The sequence below is a fragment of the Kogia breviceps genome, chromosome 1 (genome assembly GCF_026419965.1).
Source record: "Kogia breviceps isolate mKogBre1 chromosome 1, mKogBre1 haplotype 1, whole genome shotgun sequence".
NCBI classification, from domain to species: Eukaryota; Metazoa; Chordata; class Mammalia; order Artiodactyla; family Physeteridae; genus Kogia; species Kogia breviceps.
The window spans coordinates 123,357,016-123,374,757 of record NC_081310.1 but is presented as its reverse complement, the minus strand read 5'-3'; the positions used below and the strand labels follow the sequence as shown (position 1 = coordinate 123,374,757).

General features: G+C 38.8%; 1 protein-coding gene across 1 annotated transcript in view; it reads left to right on the top strand.

Moving 5' to 3' along the window:
- LRRC8C (leucine rich repeat containing 8 VRAC subunit C) overlaps positions 1-8,141 on the top strand; it is a 92,471-nt gene extending 84,330 nt beyond the window's left edge. Inside the window, exon 3 of the mRNA XM_059040489.2 lies at positions 1,690-8,141. Coding sequence (XP_058896472.1) covers positions 1,690-3,963 — 2,274 coding nt within the window. The 3' untranslated portion in view covers positions 3,964-8,141. The remainder of the gene's footprint in view (positions 1-1,689) is intronic.
- The last annotated feature ends 9,601 nt before the right edge of the window (positions 8,142-17,742 follow it).

Sequence of the window (17,742 nt, the reverse complement as noted above, 5' to 3'; positions counted from 1 at the left end):
CCTCTCTTCTCCTAACCTCATTCTTTCATTGTTAGCTGCATAGGATATGGGGAGAGATAAGCTTTTCCCCTAAAATATGTATAATTTATATAAGGGAATTTGTTACTTAGGATAAAGTCAAATTGAGATCTTTTTGGTTTAATCCTAGAAATTCAATAAAATAAAATAAGAATGTGGGCTCTGGGTCCAGGTGGCCTGGGCTTGATAACATTAAGCAAATTACTTAACCTTTCTGTGGCTTGGTCTCCTCATCTGTGAAATTGGGTTAAAAGGAGTACCTGCCTCATCAGGTTAAGGTGACAATTAAAATAATTAATACCCACGACATTATTGGAATAGGATTGCATATTAAATACAACAGTAAGTTTTGTTGCTGTCATCACTATAATCACCATCCTTATCTTCATCCCTAGGAGACGTGGTCTACACCCAGACCTATGCAACTCTGAATTGGAAGGACTAGTGTCAGTTCTAGATTCATTCACTTTCTCAGCAAATACTGGTGGTCTCCTATGTATCAGACACTCAACTAAGGGTTGGATGCTCCACTGCATTGTCAAACCTTGTAAATACTTCTCTCTATGGGGCTGTATCTCCCATGTCACCAGGTTATGGGCATATTCTCATGCCATAGTAGTCTACTTTGTAATAGAGTCAGTTTCTACTTCTAGAATCAACGTAAAGAGCTTTGCTGTTGCGAAATCATTATACACTATGGATTTTCAGCCATTTGACATAATAAGGTACAAATAGACTTCCCCTGCATTATTAATTCCATGTTATTACCATCAATTTCTTGGTTATTATTCTTTCTCTGAACTGTTTGCTTATTGTCCAGATGATTGCACTTATGTGTACTTCTTCCTGGGGATGATTCCTCCAGGCTGATTCAAGGAGTATTTTGCCTCATCCTACCTCATCTTCAGAAAGAATGTGTTCTCTCTTACCCAAACTGCAATCTTATGAGACTGCTGGACATTCTTAGGGCTAAATATTCTTTTTAACAAATTGAAGCATTGGTAGAGGGATAGAAGTTGATGTGATATTTTGTGTGAAAAGCAGCAAGTTTAGACATAGCTATTTTACTATCGAACATTTCTGTATTTTTTCATCTTTCTCTGAAGAAATAGTTTTTACAAAAGCTTAGTAAATACCCATTTTACTGAAGCCATTCGTGTTCATCTATGCATGTCTAAGATATGGATAGAAAGAAAAGAGGAAACGATAAATACGGGAATTTCTCCCGTATTTCCTCCTTTTAATGCTTCTCATACAGAAACTAATATAAATCTTGGGAGCCATCCAATTCAAGACTGAGTCTGATAAGAGGATGTACTTCCCAGACCAATGACTGATTCTCCCAGGCTTCAGTGAGAGAAGAAATGCAAATTTTTTTAAATACATGAATGTTCTTTAAATATTTATTTTGTTGTGAATCGTTCTGTGTCCTAACAAAACTGCTGCGTTTTGTGTCATGAGTTAGACATGGTGAACAAAGATATATCGATACATTTCATTTTTCCAACATGTGGACTAAGAATAAAAATCTCAGTGCTGGAATTGAACATTGTATTCTCCAGGCAAAGGAAATGGACATTTATTAGATGTTATTGCTGCTTTCTTCACACTAATGACATTATGAAAGCTCTTTGAGTAATATAATTTGAAAATATTATTTCTTTGTTTCAGGTCATGCAAGACAAGATAATCTGCCTTCCAAAAAGAGTGCAGCCTTCTCAGAACCACTCTTCCGTTTCGAATGTCTCTCAAGCAGTGGCCAGTACCACCCCACTGCCTCCACCGAAACCGTCTCCTACTAACCCAGTCACTGTGGAAATGAAAGGACTGAAGACAGATTTGGACCTTCAGCAGTACAGCTTTATTAACCAGATGTGCTATGAGCGAGCCCTCCACTGGTATGCCAAGTATTTCCCTTACCTTGTCCTCATCCATACCCTGGTCTTCATGCTCTGTAGCAACTTTTGGTTCAAATTCCCTGGTTCCAGCTCCAAAATAGAACATTTCATCTCAATCCTGGGGAAGTGTTTTGACTCTCCCTGGACCACACGGGCTTTATCTGAAGTGTCTGGGGAGGACTCAGAAGAAAAGGACAACAGGAAGAACAACATGAGCAGGTCCAACACCACCCAGTCTGGTCCAGAAGGCAGCCTGGTCAACTCTCAGTCTTTAAAGTCAATTCCTGAGAAGTTTGTGGTTGACAAATCCACTGCAGGGGCTCTAGATAAGAAGGAGGGTGAGCAAGCGAAGGCTTTATTTGAGAAGGTGAAGAAGTTCAGGCTGCACGTAGAAGAAGGTGATATATTATATGCTATGTATGTTCGTCAGACTGTACTTAAGGTTATAAAATTCCTAATCATCATTGCATATAATAGCGCCCTGGTTTCCAAAGTCCAATTTACAGTGGACTGTAATGTTGACATTCAGGACATGACTGGATATAAAAACTTTTCTTGCAATCATACCATGGCACACTTGTTCTCAAAACTCTCCTTTTGCTACCTGTGCTTTGTAAGTATCTACGGATTGACGTGCCTTTATACCTTATACTGGCTGTTCTACCGTTCTCTGAGGGAGTACTCTTTTGAGTATGTCCGGCAGGAAACTGGAATTGATGATATTCCAGACGTGAAAAATGACTTTGCTTTTATGCTTCATATGATAGATCAGTACGACCCTCTGTATTCCAAGAGATTTGCAGTCTTCCTATCTGAAGTGAGTGAAAACAAATTAAAGCAGCTGAATTTAAACAATGAGTGGACTCCGGATAAACTGAGGCAGAAGCTGCAGACAAATGCTCATAACCGCCTGGAATTGCCTCTCATCATGCTCTCTGGCCTTCCAGACACTGTTTTTGAAATCACAGAGTTGCAGTCTCTAAAACTTGAAATCATTAAGAATGTCATGATACCAGCCACCATTGCGCAGCTAGACAATCTCCAGGAGCTCTCTCTGCACCAGTGCTCGGTCAAAATCCACAGCGCGGCGCTCTCTTTCCTGAAGGAGAACCTCAAGGTCTTGAGCGTCAAGTTTGATGATATGAGGGAGCTGCCCCCCTGGATGTATGGCCTCCGGAACCTGGAGGAGCTCTACCTGGTTGGCTCTCTAAGTCACGATATTTCCAAAAATATCACCCTTGAGTCTCTGCGGGATCTCAAAAGCCTTAAAATTCTCTCTATCAAAAGCAATGTTTCCAAAATCCCGCAGGCAGTGGTTGATGTTTCCAGCCATCTCCAGAAGATGTGCATACACAACGATGGCACCAAGCTGGTGATGCTTAACAATCTGAAGAAGATGACCAATCTGACAGAGCTAGAGCTGGTCCACTGTGACCTGGAGCGCATTCCTCACGCCGTATTCAGCCTGCTTAGCCTCCAGGAATTGGACCTCAAGGAAAATAATCTGAAATCTATAGAAGAGATCGTTAGCTTCCAGCACTTGAGAAAGTTGACAGTGCTAAAACTGTGGCATAACAGCATCACCTACATCCCAGAGCATATAAAGAAACTCACCAGCCTGGAGCGCCTCTTCTTTAGTCACAATAAAATAGAGGTGCTGCCTTCCCACCTCTTCCTATGCAACAAGATCCGATACCTGGACTTGTCCTACAATGACATTAGATTTATCCCACCTGAGATCGGAGTTCTACAAAGTTTACAGTATTTTTCCATCACTTGTAACAAAGTGGAGAGCCTTCCAGATGAACTCTATTTCTGTAAGAAGCTCAAAACTCTGAAGATTGGGAAAAACAGCCTATCAGTACTTTCACCAAAAATTGGAAATTTACTGTTTCTCTCCTATTTAGATGTTAAAGGCAATCACTTTGAAATTCTCCCTCCCGAACTGGGTGACTGTCGGGCTCTGAAGCGAGCTGGTTTAGTTGTAGAAGATGCTCTGTTTGAAACCCTGCCTTCTGATGTCCGGGAGCAAATGAAAACAGAATAACTTATTTTTGTTTAAAGTTTGACTGAAACATGCTTATACCAAATACAGTATAAATAATTAGGTAGTCTTAATGCCTTTCCTATTTTATTATTTTTTTCTTTTTCACACAGAGCAAAATGTACACAAAGACTGAGTAAGGAGTATGTATTTTTAATAAAAATTTAATTGTATTTTTTCAATATTAATATTTTAAAGTTTTATTTGTCCTGGAACCTAATGTATCTATTACTGTTTTCTACTGACAGAAACAGATGGTTCCGCCTGTTTTTTTGTTTCGGTTGTTGTGTTTGTTTTGGTTTTTCAGTTCATTCTTGTGAAGGGAAGGGAATTTTAAGTTGCATGCTTTTGGTGTTTTTTAAATCAATGAAGATATTTTGCCAAGGTCATTTTTAGCTTGTTTACACCTGTACAGGGTCCTTATTTTTGTTTTCATTGTATGTGTACCAAGGAATCTGTGCTAGTTATTTAAATTCCAGCTGCTTTCTCCATTGGCCAAGTATTTCATTCTACAGAAGACACTTCTCTGGAGTGTAAACTCACATAAGGGCATTGTCATAGACTATTATTTTCGAAATTTCCCCTTGCCTCCAACAGAACCCTAAATTCTATTCTTTCACATACCTGACAGATATTTATCCTTAGGCAAGGATTTTGTAAGTGAGTAAAGACAATAATCTCCCATGGTCAGCTTGCTTGAATTGGTCATTTATAATTTAACTGATTTACATTTTTACCAACATTTAAAAAATATCATTGAAAAGGAAATACAGAGGTTCCTCCCATTTAATATCAATATTGTATGTAGTACTAGTGAACAACCTTAGAAAAGCTAATTTATTTTAATTAAAATAGGTAATTAAATTTAAAAATCAGAATCAGAAGCCTGTTTTTTAGTAACTTAATCATCTTTGATATCTTTATACGTGAATACATCCGATGGAACAAAAGAAAAGTGCTACTAAAGCACTCCGTTAAAGAGCTGGCACTCCAGGCAAGCACACTGTTTCCTCTGGGTAGTGTGGAAGCGGTGATCTCTATTCAAATTCTGCCTGTTACACGAAATAATCCACGTATATGTACGTATATAAATCTATCTCCCTCAAGCCTGCCCTTGCTGCAAATGCTAGTGATGCAAGCACAGAAAGTCTGCTCTCTTTGGCTTAAAAAAATTATCTCATCTAAAATGGTTCTGTTCCTTTTGGGCAAAAGTTTTCACTGACTATTAAGCTGAATAGAACAGGAAAATGAAAGCACTATTTGTGCCCTCAATCCAGGACCAGTGCTACCTATCATGGGGATTTTGTTTTATGATCCAAATTCACACTGTTTTCGGAACCCTAGTCTGACCTAAGGAAGTTTTGTGACTTAATGAAGAAAAGTAGAAAGATGGCTTGGGGTTTCAAGATGCTGCTTTTAAAAGTTACACTTTGATCCTGGTGACTTTGTTTAATGCTACTTTGAGTCATACATGGAACACAGCTATGGGAACTACTCAGCAGACATATGTACCTCAATTGTGTTTTAAATGTTATGATACTTCGTGGGGTAAAGGATTTGGGGAAGAAATGCTTTTCATCTATTTAATAATTGAATCATGTAGACCAAAATGCTTTGCTGTCTCTGCTCTGTGTTTAAATGTTACAATGGTGATTTTGTATAGCTGGTTTATTTCGCCCTGGAATTGAAACAAAATGTTTAAAATAGTAACATGGTTATATTTCTTGTAGGATAAAATATTCAATTCTAGAATGTCATTAGGATGCTGATTATGGACAATGTGTTATATTTAGAAACATAGCCCTACCTGTTTTAAACAAACAAATCTGGAAGGTTGTCCATGGCTGAGCATGACAAGAATATCCCTGTTGCAAGGTGAGCTTTGATAACTACTGGTAAAACACTAGGTGCACTATTTTTCTGGATAAAATTTATAGTTGTTTTCTATATCACCCTTAAAATGGACCTATTCAGGTTAAAAATCATATTTATGCTGAAATCTTTATCTGATGTTAACTCATAATCTCATATGTGTTCATAACTGAAGTCACTAATAATTAGTCTTTGTGACAATTTGCTCAAAATGCCAAAAGAATTTGATTCACTTTCTTAATGATTTCACAGGCTGACTCCTAGCCTAAGTTCTAAATAACATCCAGTAAATCAATATAGTTCTATGACTTTATGGTTTAACTAGGAAGGAAAATTCATAGATGTTTCTGTTAGGTTTTATAAAAATTCAAGATATTCAAACTTCATCTTGAGTCTAAATTTTCTGACCCTGACCCTTTTTAATATTGTATATTTTTGTTCACATTCTTAAGTGAAAAGCATTAAATTACTCTTTAGCCTTTAACTGGGAAACTCAGGTAAATGAACTGCTGACTTTTCTAAAGTTCTTTAATGAATCAACTCAGTGTTAAAAGGGGGTATTAACCCAATCCTTTTCGTATTTTTACAAGTGCTCTTGCTAAAAAGGAACAACTAGCTCTATTTCTCCAACTTCTATAAGACTCATGAAAACAGCTTATGTAAATATAAAAGCATCATATGTACTCTTAAATCCTATGGCTATTGGACACCCATAGTGAGTATGCTTTCTGGTCAGTTTTAATGGTTAAGTGTAGAACAGTTGTCTGGGGATGGTCTGGTTGAAACAGAGCATCTAAATATATCCCAGTGGAACTCACCTAAGAAGACCACATCTCAGAAAACTAGTTATATGTTGGGTTTTCACTTTGCTTTGTTTTTAATACAACACTTTTAATAGATATGTTCTTGAAACAGTGAAACCTGTTATTTACACTGGTAAATTTTCTGATTGTTCATTCACCCACCTTTTTCTGCCTTAGGTTTCCAATGTAGCTACTGTAATGAGTTCCAACAATGTCCATGGCATCCTGTGTGCAGGCACAGCTTTTTCAGAACGGCTTGGGACATAAGCCTGCTGTGAATACTTTGGTCATTTAGAGGTGCCTCCTTATCTGCCTCTGAAGCCATCTTTATAGAGAGGGGCTTAAGCAACGTGGAATCTTCCTTGGGTTACTTGGGATGAGGAAAGTCTACATTTCTGCAATATGCTATCTTATGATTTCTGTTATAAGAAAGAGAAGAAAAAATCTTTACATCTCTTGTTATCATTTCCCCCAAGGGTTTTGCTGTTGTCTATGTTCCGAATTCTAAGAAAAGTCCATTTATTAAGGAGTATTTTACTCTCTAATCTAATTTCATACCAAATACCTGATCAGTAGTAATGATATGTTTACTAAAACAGTGAACACTCATGACCTATCTTTATGAAAACCGTCAGCAATCTGTAGTAGTGAATAGATAAGATAAACCTCAAAACAATTTCCATTTGTGTTTAGAGACTAAATTAAGATTCAATTTACATTCTCCTATAAATCCTGAATGTGATAATGCCGTTCAAGCGATTCACATTTTTGGTAGGATCTCAAGAACTCAGGGTAGATAGGGTTCCATAGCAAAACAGCACAGTTATTAGTGAGGGAAATACCTCAAGGGTCGGTAAGATTTTCTTACTTTTTTTCTTGTCTATTCAGATACATTGTAAGAAAGCCTGGACAGCCTCGACCAGACATGCCATTGATTTTTCAGATTTAGGCCGCAGTGACATGCTTCTAATACAATTACATACCATCCTTCCAAACTAGCTGTCCACTCTTACTCCATCTTCCCAGAGCCTTTCACTGATAAAGGTTACATCCTTGAATTCTTTCTGGGGAGAGAGAAGAGGGTCTCCTCCCACCCCAAGGAATTTTTTTTATTTAGAAGACCTTAGAAAGGGGTATATAACTTCGAACAACTTAATTTCTCGGCCATGTTAAATAACAGTCCCTACGCATGGTTTTGGATGTGGAATAAATTTGCTTTCTGCTGAATACCATTCCCTCTCCCATACGATTCTGCCTATTTAATGAATATTTTTACTAGGATTGAAACTCAATGCCTTACGTGGTCACTTAGTTTTCCTTCTGCTGCTTGTTTTCTCTCGCTATATGTGTTCAGATTGTGTCAAATGCGGGCAAAACCTCTAAGACTGTCAAGAAAATGCTTGAAAGTTGATCTGTCATAGTGTAAACTCATGATACAATGTCTTAAGGTTATTTGGCTATGTAGTACATAGGAACAGAAAATAAAGTCATTTTTGTAATTTAAAATTGAGATTGGTCCCTTTCTTATTCATCTGTAGAAATCATGTTTCTCTTTTGGATTTCTCTTGTATTTTTGCATATTCTGTTATTAAGGCTTCCTGTACTCTGCAGGAAATAGGCTGCATGCATTTTTTCACTTTGTATTTAGCTACTTTGTGCAATTGTGACTAATTATTTCCTTCCTTAATTCTCTGTACTGCATCTCCCCAAGGTGCCCCTGGAGTTTCATTTGGGTAATTAGTGCCTTACTGTGTAATCTGGAGTGCAGTTTCTGTGCATTTGCCAGATCAGATTGTACAATGGCTGTCCAGCCCAGCTTTCAGTAAATACTTTTATGGTAATGATTGTCATTGAAGAAATCAGAATGGTTCTGTACAACCAGAAGGCCTCCCCTAGTTAAACACATACACCCCAGGCTTAGGGAAGCCCTTTATAAGAAAACTTTATGTACCACTTAATGCATAAGAAAATTGTGACTGGTAAATTTCAAAGCTAAATTCACTTTACATATTTTTCTATAGTTATTTATGACTCAGTTATTTTACTGATAATCCTTTGGAGAAGAACTGTTGAGATGAAAGATTGTGAGTGTGGTGAGAGAGGCCTTGCGAATGTGTGTATCAGAAACTTAGAAGGGAGTATGTGAGAGCTCTGGAGAAACTTTGGAGACAAGAACTAAGATGGGCAGCAGATTAGAGACATCTGGTGATTTCAGTGCAGTTTGCACATAAGAAAAAGTCTCTTGTCCATTGCCACCTTCCACTGCCCCATCTTCCAGTCCTTTCATTTGTACAGAATATTGAGATAAACACTGAAATTAACTAGATTGCTTCAGTTTTTCATTATTGTTGGCTAGCAAGATATAAGATAAGCACTTTGATTTGGATGGAGAAGTATATGAAGAGAGTAGTCACTAAAGCCAATTTTAGACTCAGTGGGATACTTAAATAGCCATAGCATAAGGCCTGCATATTTCTGAATGTACATTTGACTGTCATCCTAAATATCCAAGTAGGAAAAAGTGAAAAGCTCTTCATAAGCTACATTATTTTTGTGTGTAAATCTTTGAATACAGATTATAGTGTTTTGTTTTGTTTTTTGGGGTTTTTTTTGTGGTATGCGGGCATCTCACTGTCGTGGCCTCTCCCGTTGCGGAGCACAGGCTCTGGACGCACAGGCTCAGCGGCCATGGCTCATGGGCCCAGCCACTCCACGGCATGTGGGATCTTCCCGGACCGGGGCACGAACCCATGACCCCTGCATCGGCAGGCGGATTCTCAACCACTGCGCCACCAGGGAAGCCCCAGGTTATAGTTTAGATTTCATATTTAAACATTTTTGAACAAAGCAAGGTACAAGTAAACATTTATGTGATCAGGCATACCATAAGTGATGAAGTATTTTCAGAGTTTGGAGATTTTGCATAAAAAACACAACATTAGGCAAAGATTTTATTACCAAACATCTGAACGGAAATGACCATTCTGATTATTTTGATTCAGGGATTCTTCTTTTGTAAAGTTTGGGAACAATAAGAAGATGGACTTTATTTTTTTAAACACTTAAGGAATTAATTTTTTTACTTGAAGAATAGTTGATTTACAATGTTGTGATAGTTTCAGGTATATAGCAAAGTGATTCAGATATACAGATATAGACATACACAGATATATTCTTTTTCAGATTCTTTTATGTTATAGGTTATTATAAGATATTGAATATAATTCCCTGTGCTATACAGTAGGTCCTTGTTGTGGAATTAATTTTATTTCAACTCAGGTTACATTTAGACAGCACCATTAAAAAAGTATTTAGTTCCATTCTTATTAGTTTCATGTAATACAGATCTTGGGGAAAGTGACACAAAGAGGCAACGTGCAAGTTTTGCATTTTACATCTCCTCCATAGTTCTTCTAAGAAAAAAAAATCAACTATTCAGCAGAGATTTTGGTATAGGAAAAAATTACATTTCTTCAATCTGAATTAAAAGGTTCTTGGGATTCTGTTTTAATTTCACATAGATTATGTGGAATAATTTTCTTAAAATCATACTCTGAGTAACATTTGAACAGCTTTCAACATCTCAGGCTGATTTAGTCCAAGAATAAATCAAATCAATGCAAAATGTGAAGCTACAATCATTGTAAGTTTGAGAAATAAATGTCCACAAGTTTATGAAATAGTTAATGTGTTCCATTTATGCCCATTGAGTTGTATGTATATATTATATTTCTTAATGATTTAAATTGCTTTATGAAAAATACTTTATGATGTAGCCAATCTCAACAAAAACCTGAGGCCATGTACGTTAATGACCTCTAAGTGGTGTTAATGAAAAAATTAATCTGACACTTGTTAGAATGGTAAGGAAGACTTTATTCAGGACTTATTATTTATTCAGGGTTTTTTCTTAATTCTCCCCAGGTTCTAGCCTCTGGTGATGCAACTTGCATATTTTCTTGGGAGTCACATTCTAAGCCTTAACAATATCAGCATGCTAACAGCTTTAGTTGTTTTATGCATCCAGAAACAAAGACAGGATGTTGACTGCCCTAACTTTAGTGAGGAAGTATTTTTCACCTTTGTTTTCTTTTTAATTGAAGTATAGTTGATTTACAATGTAGTGTTAGCTTCATGTGTACAGAAAAGTACTTCATATATATATATATGTAATTTTAAGATTATTTTCCATTCTAGGTTATTATGAGAAGTGAGGAAGTATTTAAAATGAGTTTCTGCTTGTGAAATTGAAAACTAGAGATTCAGCTTCAATCAAAACTACTCAGCCTAAACATTTAGCTACATAAATATTTTAAGTCCAGATAACCTCTTAAAGAAACTGAATTGGTTTCAAATGGGAAATATGAAAAGTGTCAGAGGGATTAAATACCTGATTTATATTACATGAGGCTTTTGTTTGTTGTGGGGTAGTATGGGGAGTAGAGGTGTGAGTCAACAGGGAACCTCCTGATAAAGGATGCTCAGTGCACTTTCTAAACTTTCTAATCTAAGGCTGATTTGTTGCCCTTCAGTTCTACCAACAGTGTGAAAACAATCAAATCTCAAGTATGGAAAACTAACTAGACCATTATTTTCAAATAACTTTTCCTAACTCAGAAACTGATATAATAAAATAAATAAAAATAAATTATTTTTTAAAAAGAAACTACTAGTGACTATTGAGAGCTTTAATTATAAATCTGATCAAGAACTTGCATCAGGGGATAGATGGAGGAAGGGATAAATTGGGAGATTGGGATTGACATATACACGCTGTTATATATAAAATAGATAACTAATAAGAACCTACTGTATAGCACAGAGAACTCAACTCTATAATGACTTATATGAGAAAAGAATCTTAAAAAAGAGTGGATATATATATATGTATAACTGAGTCACTTTGCTGTACACTTGAAACTAATACATTGTAAATCAACTATACTCCAATAAAAATTAAAAAAAAAAAGAACTTGCATCAAAAATGCCTGAAAGTTGACTCTAAAATCTTGTAGTAAATGCTTGTAAGACAGAAGTTGCATTCTAGGTTGTTTTAAAATGTTTAGACTCATACACATTTTTTTCTTATGTGTACAGGGAGGAAACAATCATTATACAAAAATGTATCTAGGACTCTATAAATGCTTTAAATAGACCTGACAATAAAGGAGTTATACTTTACCTATGTACTTTAATCGATTAGCCAGGGACCCACTGAGTGTTAGACATTCATAGAAATGCCCCTTCTACCTTCAACTCTTTCCATCCAAATCTAATTTTGGCTCTACTTGTACTAAGATCACTGAGACTTTTTAAAAGAATTTTAAGGCTTATTTAGAATTTCTCTTAACACTTTCTACACGCCTCATTATCTAGGGCACTTATCAGTTGTACTATGGTTATTTTAGGACTTATCATATCTCTCCTTCCAGAGTTGGTGTTCCAATGATTGTGGAAACCAAGACTTAATTTATCTTTGTATTTTTCTAAAGTGCTTCCCACTGTGACTTCTATGAGATGGACCTTGAAAAGATATTGCTGAATGAATCAAGAGGCCTAACTTGCATTAACTGAGGGCCTTGGAGCTATAAAGGGCCATCATTCCTGTTCAAACTGGTTCTCGAATGTGTTATTTTCCCAGAGCTGCTGTGACAAACTATCACATACTGGGCGGCTTAAACAAACAAAATTATTGTCTCACAGTTCTAGATCAAAGTGAAAGCAGGGTTGGTTCCTTCTGAGGTCAGTGAGGGAAAATCTGTTCCATATGTCTATGGTTTGTTGGCAATCTTTTGTAATCCTTGGCTGATAGATGCATCACCCAATCTCTGCCTTCATCTTCATATGGCGTTATCTCTGTGTGTGTCTCTGTGTCCAAACTTCTGCTTTTTATAAGGACACAGAATATTGGATCAGAGCCCACCCCGATGCCGCCATCTTAAGTCAATAATCTGCAAAGACCTTATTTCCAAATAAGTTCACATTCACAGGTACTGGGGGTTAGGACTTCATCTTTTGGGGGGACACAATTCAGTTCATAACACTGAACAAGACAATTCTCTTTCTTGATAAAGCTATTAAATTCCAGGTTTCTTAGAAACACGGGATTTGGAGCCCTTGGTTAGTCCAGAGGTTTGTTTCAAATAGTATTCCAAGAAGCTCTAACTCTTCCACAAATTATCTCAGGAGGACTCGGGGACCACATAGGGCTCCTGGTTTCATATCTGTACCAATTACTATTGCCTTGTAACAAACCACCCCAAAACTTAATAGGGTGAAAAATTATTTTATTACACTCCCAGATTCTGTGGATAGGGAATTCGGAAAGGGCAGAGCAAAGGCAGTTTATCTCTGCTCCATGACGTCTGGGACCTCAGCTGAGAAGGCTCAGTGACTGGAAGCTAGAATCTTCTGGAGACATCTTCACTCCCATGTCTGGCATTTGATTCTGGCTGTTGGCTGGCAACTCAGCTGGGCCTCTCCAAATGGCCTGGGCTTCCTCACAGGATGTCAGATTCAGGGTAGCCAGAGATCTTAGATGATAGCTTAGGGTTCCGAGGCGACTATTCCAACAGGCAGAAAGTACACTGCCTCACACTTTATGATATCACTTCTGCCATTGGTTGAAACAGCTGCAAATCTTGTCCAGTTCAAGGGCAGAGGAGAGGGGACACGGACCCCCACCTTTCAATGGGAGGAGTGTCCATGTCACATTGTAAGAAGCATACATGGAGCAGGAGATATTGTTGAGGCGCCTGTGAAAAATATAATCTGTCACACTATATACACCATCCTCTTCAACCATTGGGCAGCACCTCTCCATAACTGATGTTCACTAGCAATTGTAGCTAAGAAATACAAAATCCACAAAGGCCAAGTACACTCACAAACTTCATACAATCTTTCAGCATATCTGGTGATTATTATAAAAAAAAACAGAGAATTGAGAAAGCTAGTATTTTCTTCCCTTCTTTTGTTTCTAATTTCTTTGGGCAAGCTGGGAGAGCCTGGTAGAATAACTATTATGAAATAACTGGAAGAAAGCCATCATTTCATTTTATTGAATCACATCTTAAAAATCATCAACTTTTTGACAGGGTATAAGCAAGGTGCTTTCTGAAATTTTATTTGATTATCATATGTTTCTCCCAGTGTCAGCCCAAATTTCCTCGGTTGCTCAGGGATGCACGTGTATGCAAACATGCGTACACCCTGGGTCTGTTACTTACACAAATTAATAACAGGAAAAGTCTTATCAGTGTCTGTGGGGAAAAGTGCAGAGCCCTGCCGTGGTCCCTTAGCCAAGTTCCTCAGCTTCCGTTCTCTTCCAGGCACAGAAGCTGTCTCCCTCCCTAGCTCCCTTCCTGACAAACCCTCACAGTGACTGCAGGACAGGCAGCAAGAACAGGTCTCTGAAGCCTCTGACCCCTTGCTTGCAGCAGCCTTATCTGTTAGATCCTATCCTTCTAGCTCAGGAAGAACATTTGGGGGCTGGAAAAGTTTTCTAGGAAACAATTACTCATGAGCAAATAGACCAGAAAAGTCCCAGAGATGTTCTCCAGCAGACAGTTTAAACTAATGACTCACAGCTGGGCAGCCTGCCCTGCTACAGCTGATGTGAGCTGTCTATGTAATGCTGCCTTAAGATCTGTGTTCTCCCTGCACCCTACTAAATCTCCAAACCAGTTCACTGAGGGCTCTCCTCGCTCATGTTGCTCATGTTCACTCTCTAAAATCCACCAGCATATTTAGTTCTTTCAGAAGGAATAACTCTTTTTTTTTTTTTTTTTTTTTTTTTTTTTGCGGTACGCGGGCCTCTCACTGCTGTGGCCTCTCCCGTTGCAGAGCACAGGCTCCGGACGCGCAGGCTCAGCGGCCATGGTTGACGGGCCCAGTCGCTCCGCGGCATGTGGGATCTTCCCGGACCGGGGCACGAACCCGTGTCCCCTGCATCGGCAGGCAGACTCTCAACAACTGCGCCACCAGGGAAGCCCCAGAAGGAATAACTATTGAAGGGCATGTCTTCCATCATAAGGTTGTAGCACAGGTGTCAGCTAGAGTGAATGTCTCAAGATTTAGATGAAATTGGCTATTCCCCCATTCCATGTCCATTGGAAGTCCAGTGTCCTCCCCAAAGTTCACAAATTTCTGGTATGGTTATGGATTCAGGCCACTGGCTCTGAACCTCTATTTCTATAGAATGTCTTCCACTCATACTCACTGTTCCCCCTGTTTGATCCCTGTTCCACACCTGAAAGACAATCTGCCCTTTCCTTGATTTCCCCCAGTGCACACACCAGGCTTCGGTGCATTTTAGATTTTAACGAAGGTTTGGAGAGATACAGAGCATTCATGAGAGCCATGAAAGCCACTTTAGAGCCCTAATTTTGTAACAGCCCTTCAGCCGGTCTACAAAGGGATTAGGCCATCCACTCCACCTTCCTTATCTCCCCTCCCCCTCACCCCTCCCCACCCCCATCCTTCCCTGTCCCCAGCCCTCTGGTCTTTTCTCTGCTCCACCACAGCCACAATCTCAAGTTCCTCACTTCCAGCACCAGATAGTTAAACTTTCTCCCGCTATCTACTTCCTTGCTCTCACCCCTGTCACCCTGGCAGCTTATCACAGTTTTTCTCAACACACTTCCATCCCATAAGAGGAGTTCTCATGTCTGCTGTTAAGTTGTCTTATCAGCCAATTTGTTACAAGTCGTTGCTCTGAGCTGCACCTCTCTGACTATTCCTCCTGTCTTCAAAATTTCCTGCCTTTCTCCTTCCCTCTGAAAATGCCAAATCTCCAAGCCTAATCCTCACTCCTTTGGCCCCCTCCCTTCTTAGCCCAGCCACTAGTGACCTCATTTACTTTCAGGGCTTTGTCTGCAGGCTTTCTGTAGCCACTTCCCAGATCTCTGCCTCTAATTACTTCTCTACTACCTCTCACCTCCAGCTAGCTTCCGGGCATTTCCACTTGTCCTGTCATCTCAAGACACACCTTAATGTGTCTGAGAGCAAGCTCATCTAAGCATAACTAGTCATGGCAACAGCTTCCTAAACGGTCTCCCCACAGAGCTCTTGTCCCTCCACCCTCACTTTCTCTTCTCCATTACTAGACTAGTTTTCCAAAGTGTAGTTCTGATCTTATTGCTCCTCTGTTCAAAAACCTTCTCGCTGTCTTCTTAATACAGTCTTAGACTTCCTTTCAAGATCTACCACAATCTAGGCCTGACCTGCATTTCCAGTACAGGCGCTGGAATCCAACGTGAATTCAAGTCCTCACTCTCCATTTACGTGATGTATGACTTTGGGAAAGTTAATGTAAACTCTCTGGCCTCTGTTTATGTTAAAGATATCCATATTTTGGCCCTTCTCAGGAAGTACTAAAATGTTATATATCCTAATGCTGGTACCAAGTCTGTCCTTACTAGGTTGTAAATTTCTTCTTTTTCTTTAACTTATTTTATTGAAGTATAGCTGATTTGTAATGGTTTGTTAATTTCTGCTGTACAGCAAAGTTATACATATATATACATTCTTTTTCATATTCTTTCATCACAGGATGGTTTATCACAAGATATTGAATATAGTTCCCTGTGCTGTACAGTAGGACCTTGTTGTTTATCCATTCTGTATATAGTAATTTGCATCTGCTCATCCCAAACTCCCAGTTCATCCCTCCCCAACTCCCCCTCCCCCTTGGCAACCACAAGTCTGTTCTCTATGTCTACGAGTCTGTTTCTGTTTCGTAAATATGTTCATCTGTGTCATATTTTAGATTCCACATATAAGTGATATCATATGGTATTTGTCTTTCTCTGGCTGACTTACTTCACTAGTATGATAATCTCTAGGTCAATCCATGTTGCTGCAAATGGCAATATTTCATTCCTTTTTATGGCTACATAATATTCCATTCTTGCACCCTCAGCCACAAGTCATAGCTATTTTCAAGGTCTCTATGATACAAACTAAAGTTTGATAGCCAGAAAGTAAAATGGAATGACAATGTAGTAATAATGCAGTCAACCAAGTGGCTGGTTAGCTATATGGAGGAGCAGTTAGTGGGGGCTGTGAGGAGAAGTGGGAAGAGTTAGGGAAGGAAGGCTTGTTCCCTTTTCTTGGAAGTTCAGATGCTGCAAGGTAACTGGAGTTATGGTGAGGAAGGGCTAGAGCCCAAATGCTGGCTGCCTCATAGCATCTGAATTCAAACCAGAGTTTACATCTCATCTCTGCCACTGTCTGGATGTGTATATTAGAGCAAATCACTTAGTTCCTTGAGTCATAGTCTCCTCAACATACAATGGAGGGTGGTGGGGGAGGGGTACCCATCTTAAAGGCTGTTGTGATGATTAGTTGTGTAATGTGTAAGACGTGCTTAGCTCAATGCTTGCACTCAAGAAATGTGCTTGTTATTATGACTATGTACTGAGCTCTGGATAATGTAAAAAGTAGCCTACAATACTGCACATTTTCCTAAAGTCAACACTTATTTAGTACCTAGAATGTGCTAGGCATCATCTCAAAGGCATTGTCTTTTGCCCTCAAGGAGCTGGAGCATCCCAGGAGAGCCACAGGTAAGCAGTTACCATTGGGCAGCATGATGAGTGGTGTAGCAGGCGTGTAAATGCAGTTAAGTTGTCCCTAGATATCTGTAGGGGATTGGTTCTGTGTACCAAAAAAGCCCAGAAGGCTACAAATAGGAAAAATGTTTATTTGGGTTCTGAAAAATTGCATTTTGGGAGACAGATTCAGGTAAAGCCAAAAGAGTGTTCCAGGGAAAAGAAAGAGTCAGGGGCTTATAAAGGCAAAAGCCATGAGGCTGTACTCTGACAAAAGAAAAGAAATATTTGTCCTTAAGGGATAGGCTGTCACCAGTTGTTTTAAGGTAAGGGTCGGGTAAGCATCTTGAGTTTCTGGCAGTTGTTCTGGGTGCCTGTATTTAAGACAATAAGTGGTCAAAAGTTCAGATTCTATGCGGGCGAGATGTGTACAAGTCACACTTCCTCAGTGGCCTCCCAGCTCCATTTAGAGAGTTCTCTTAGCAACACTGGTGCCATTTTGATTTTCCTTTCACAGCTCCAGGACTCCTGTGCAGATACCAAAATCCATGGAT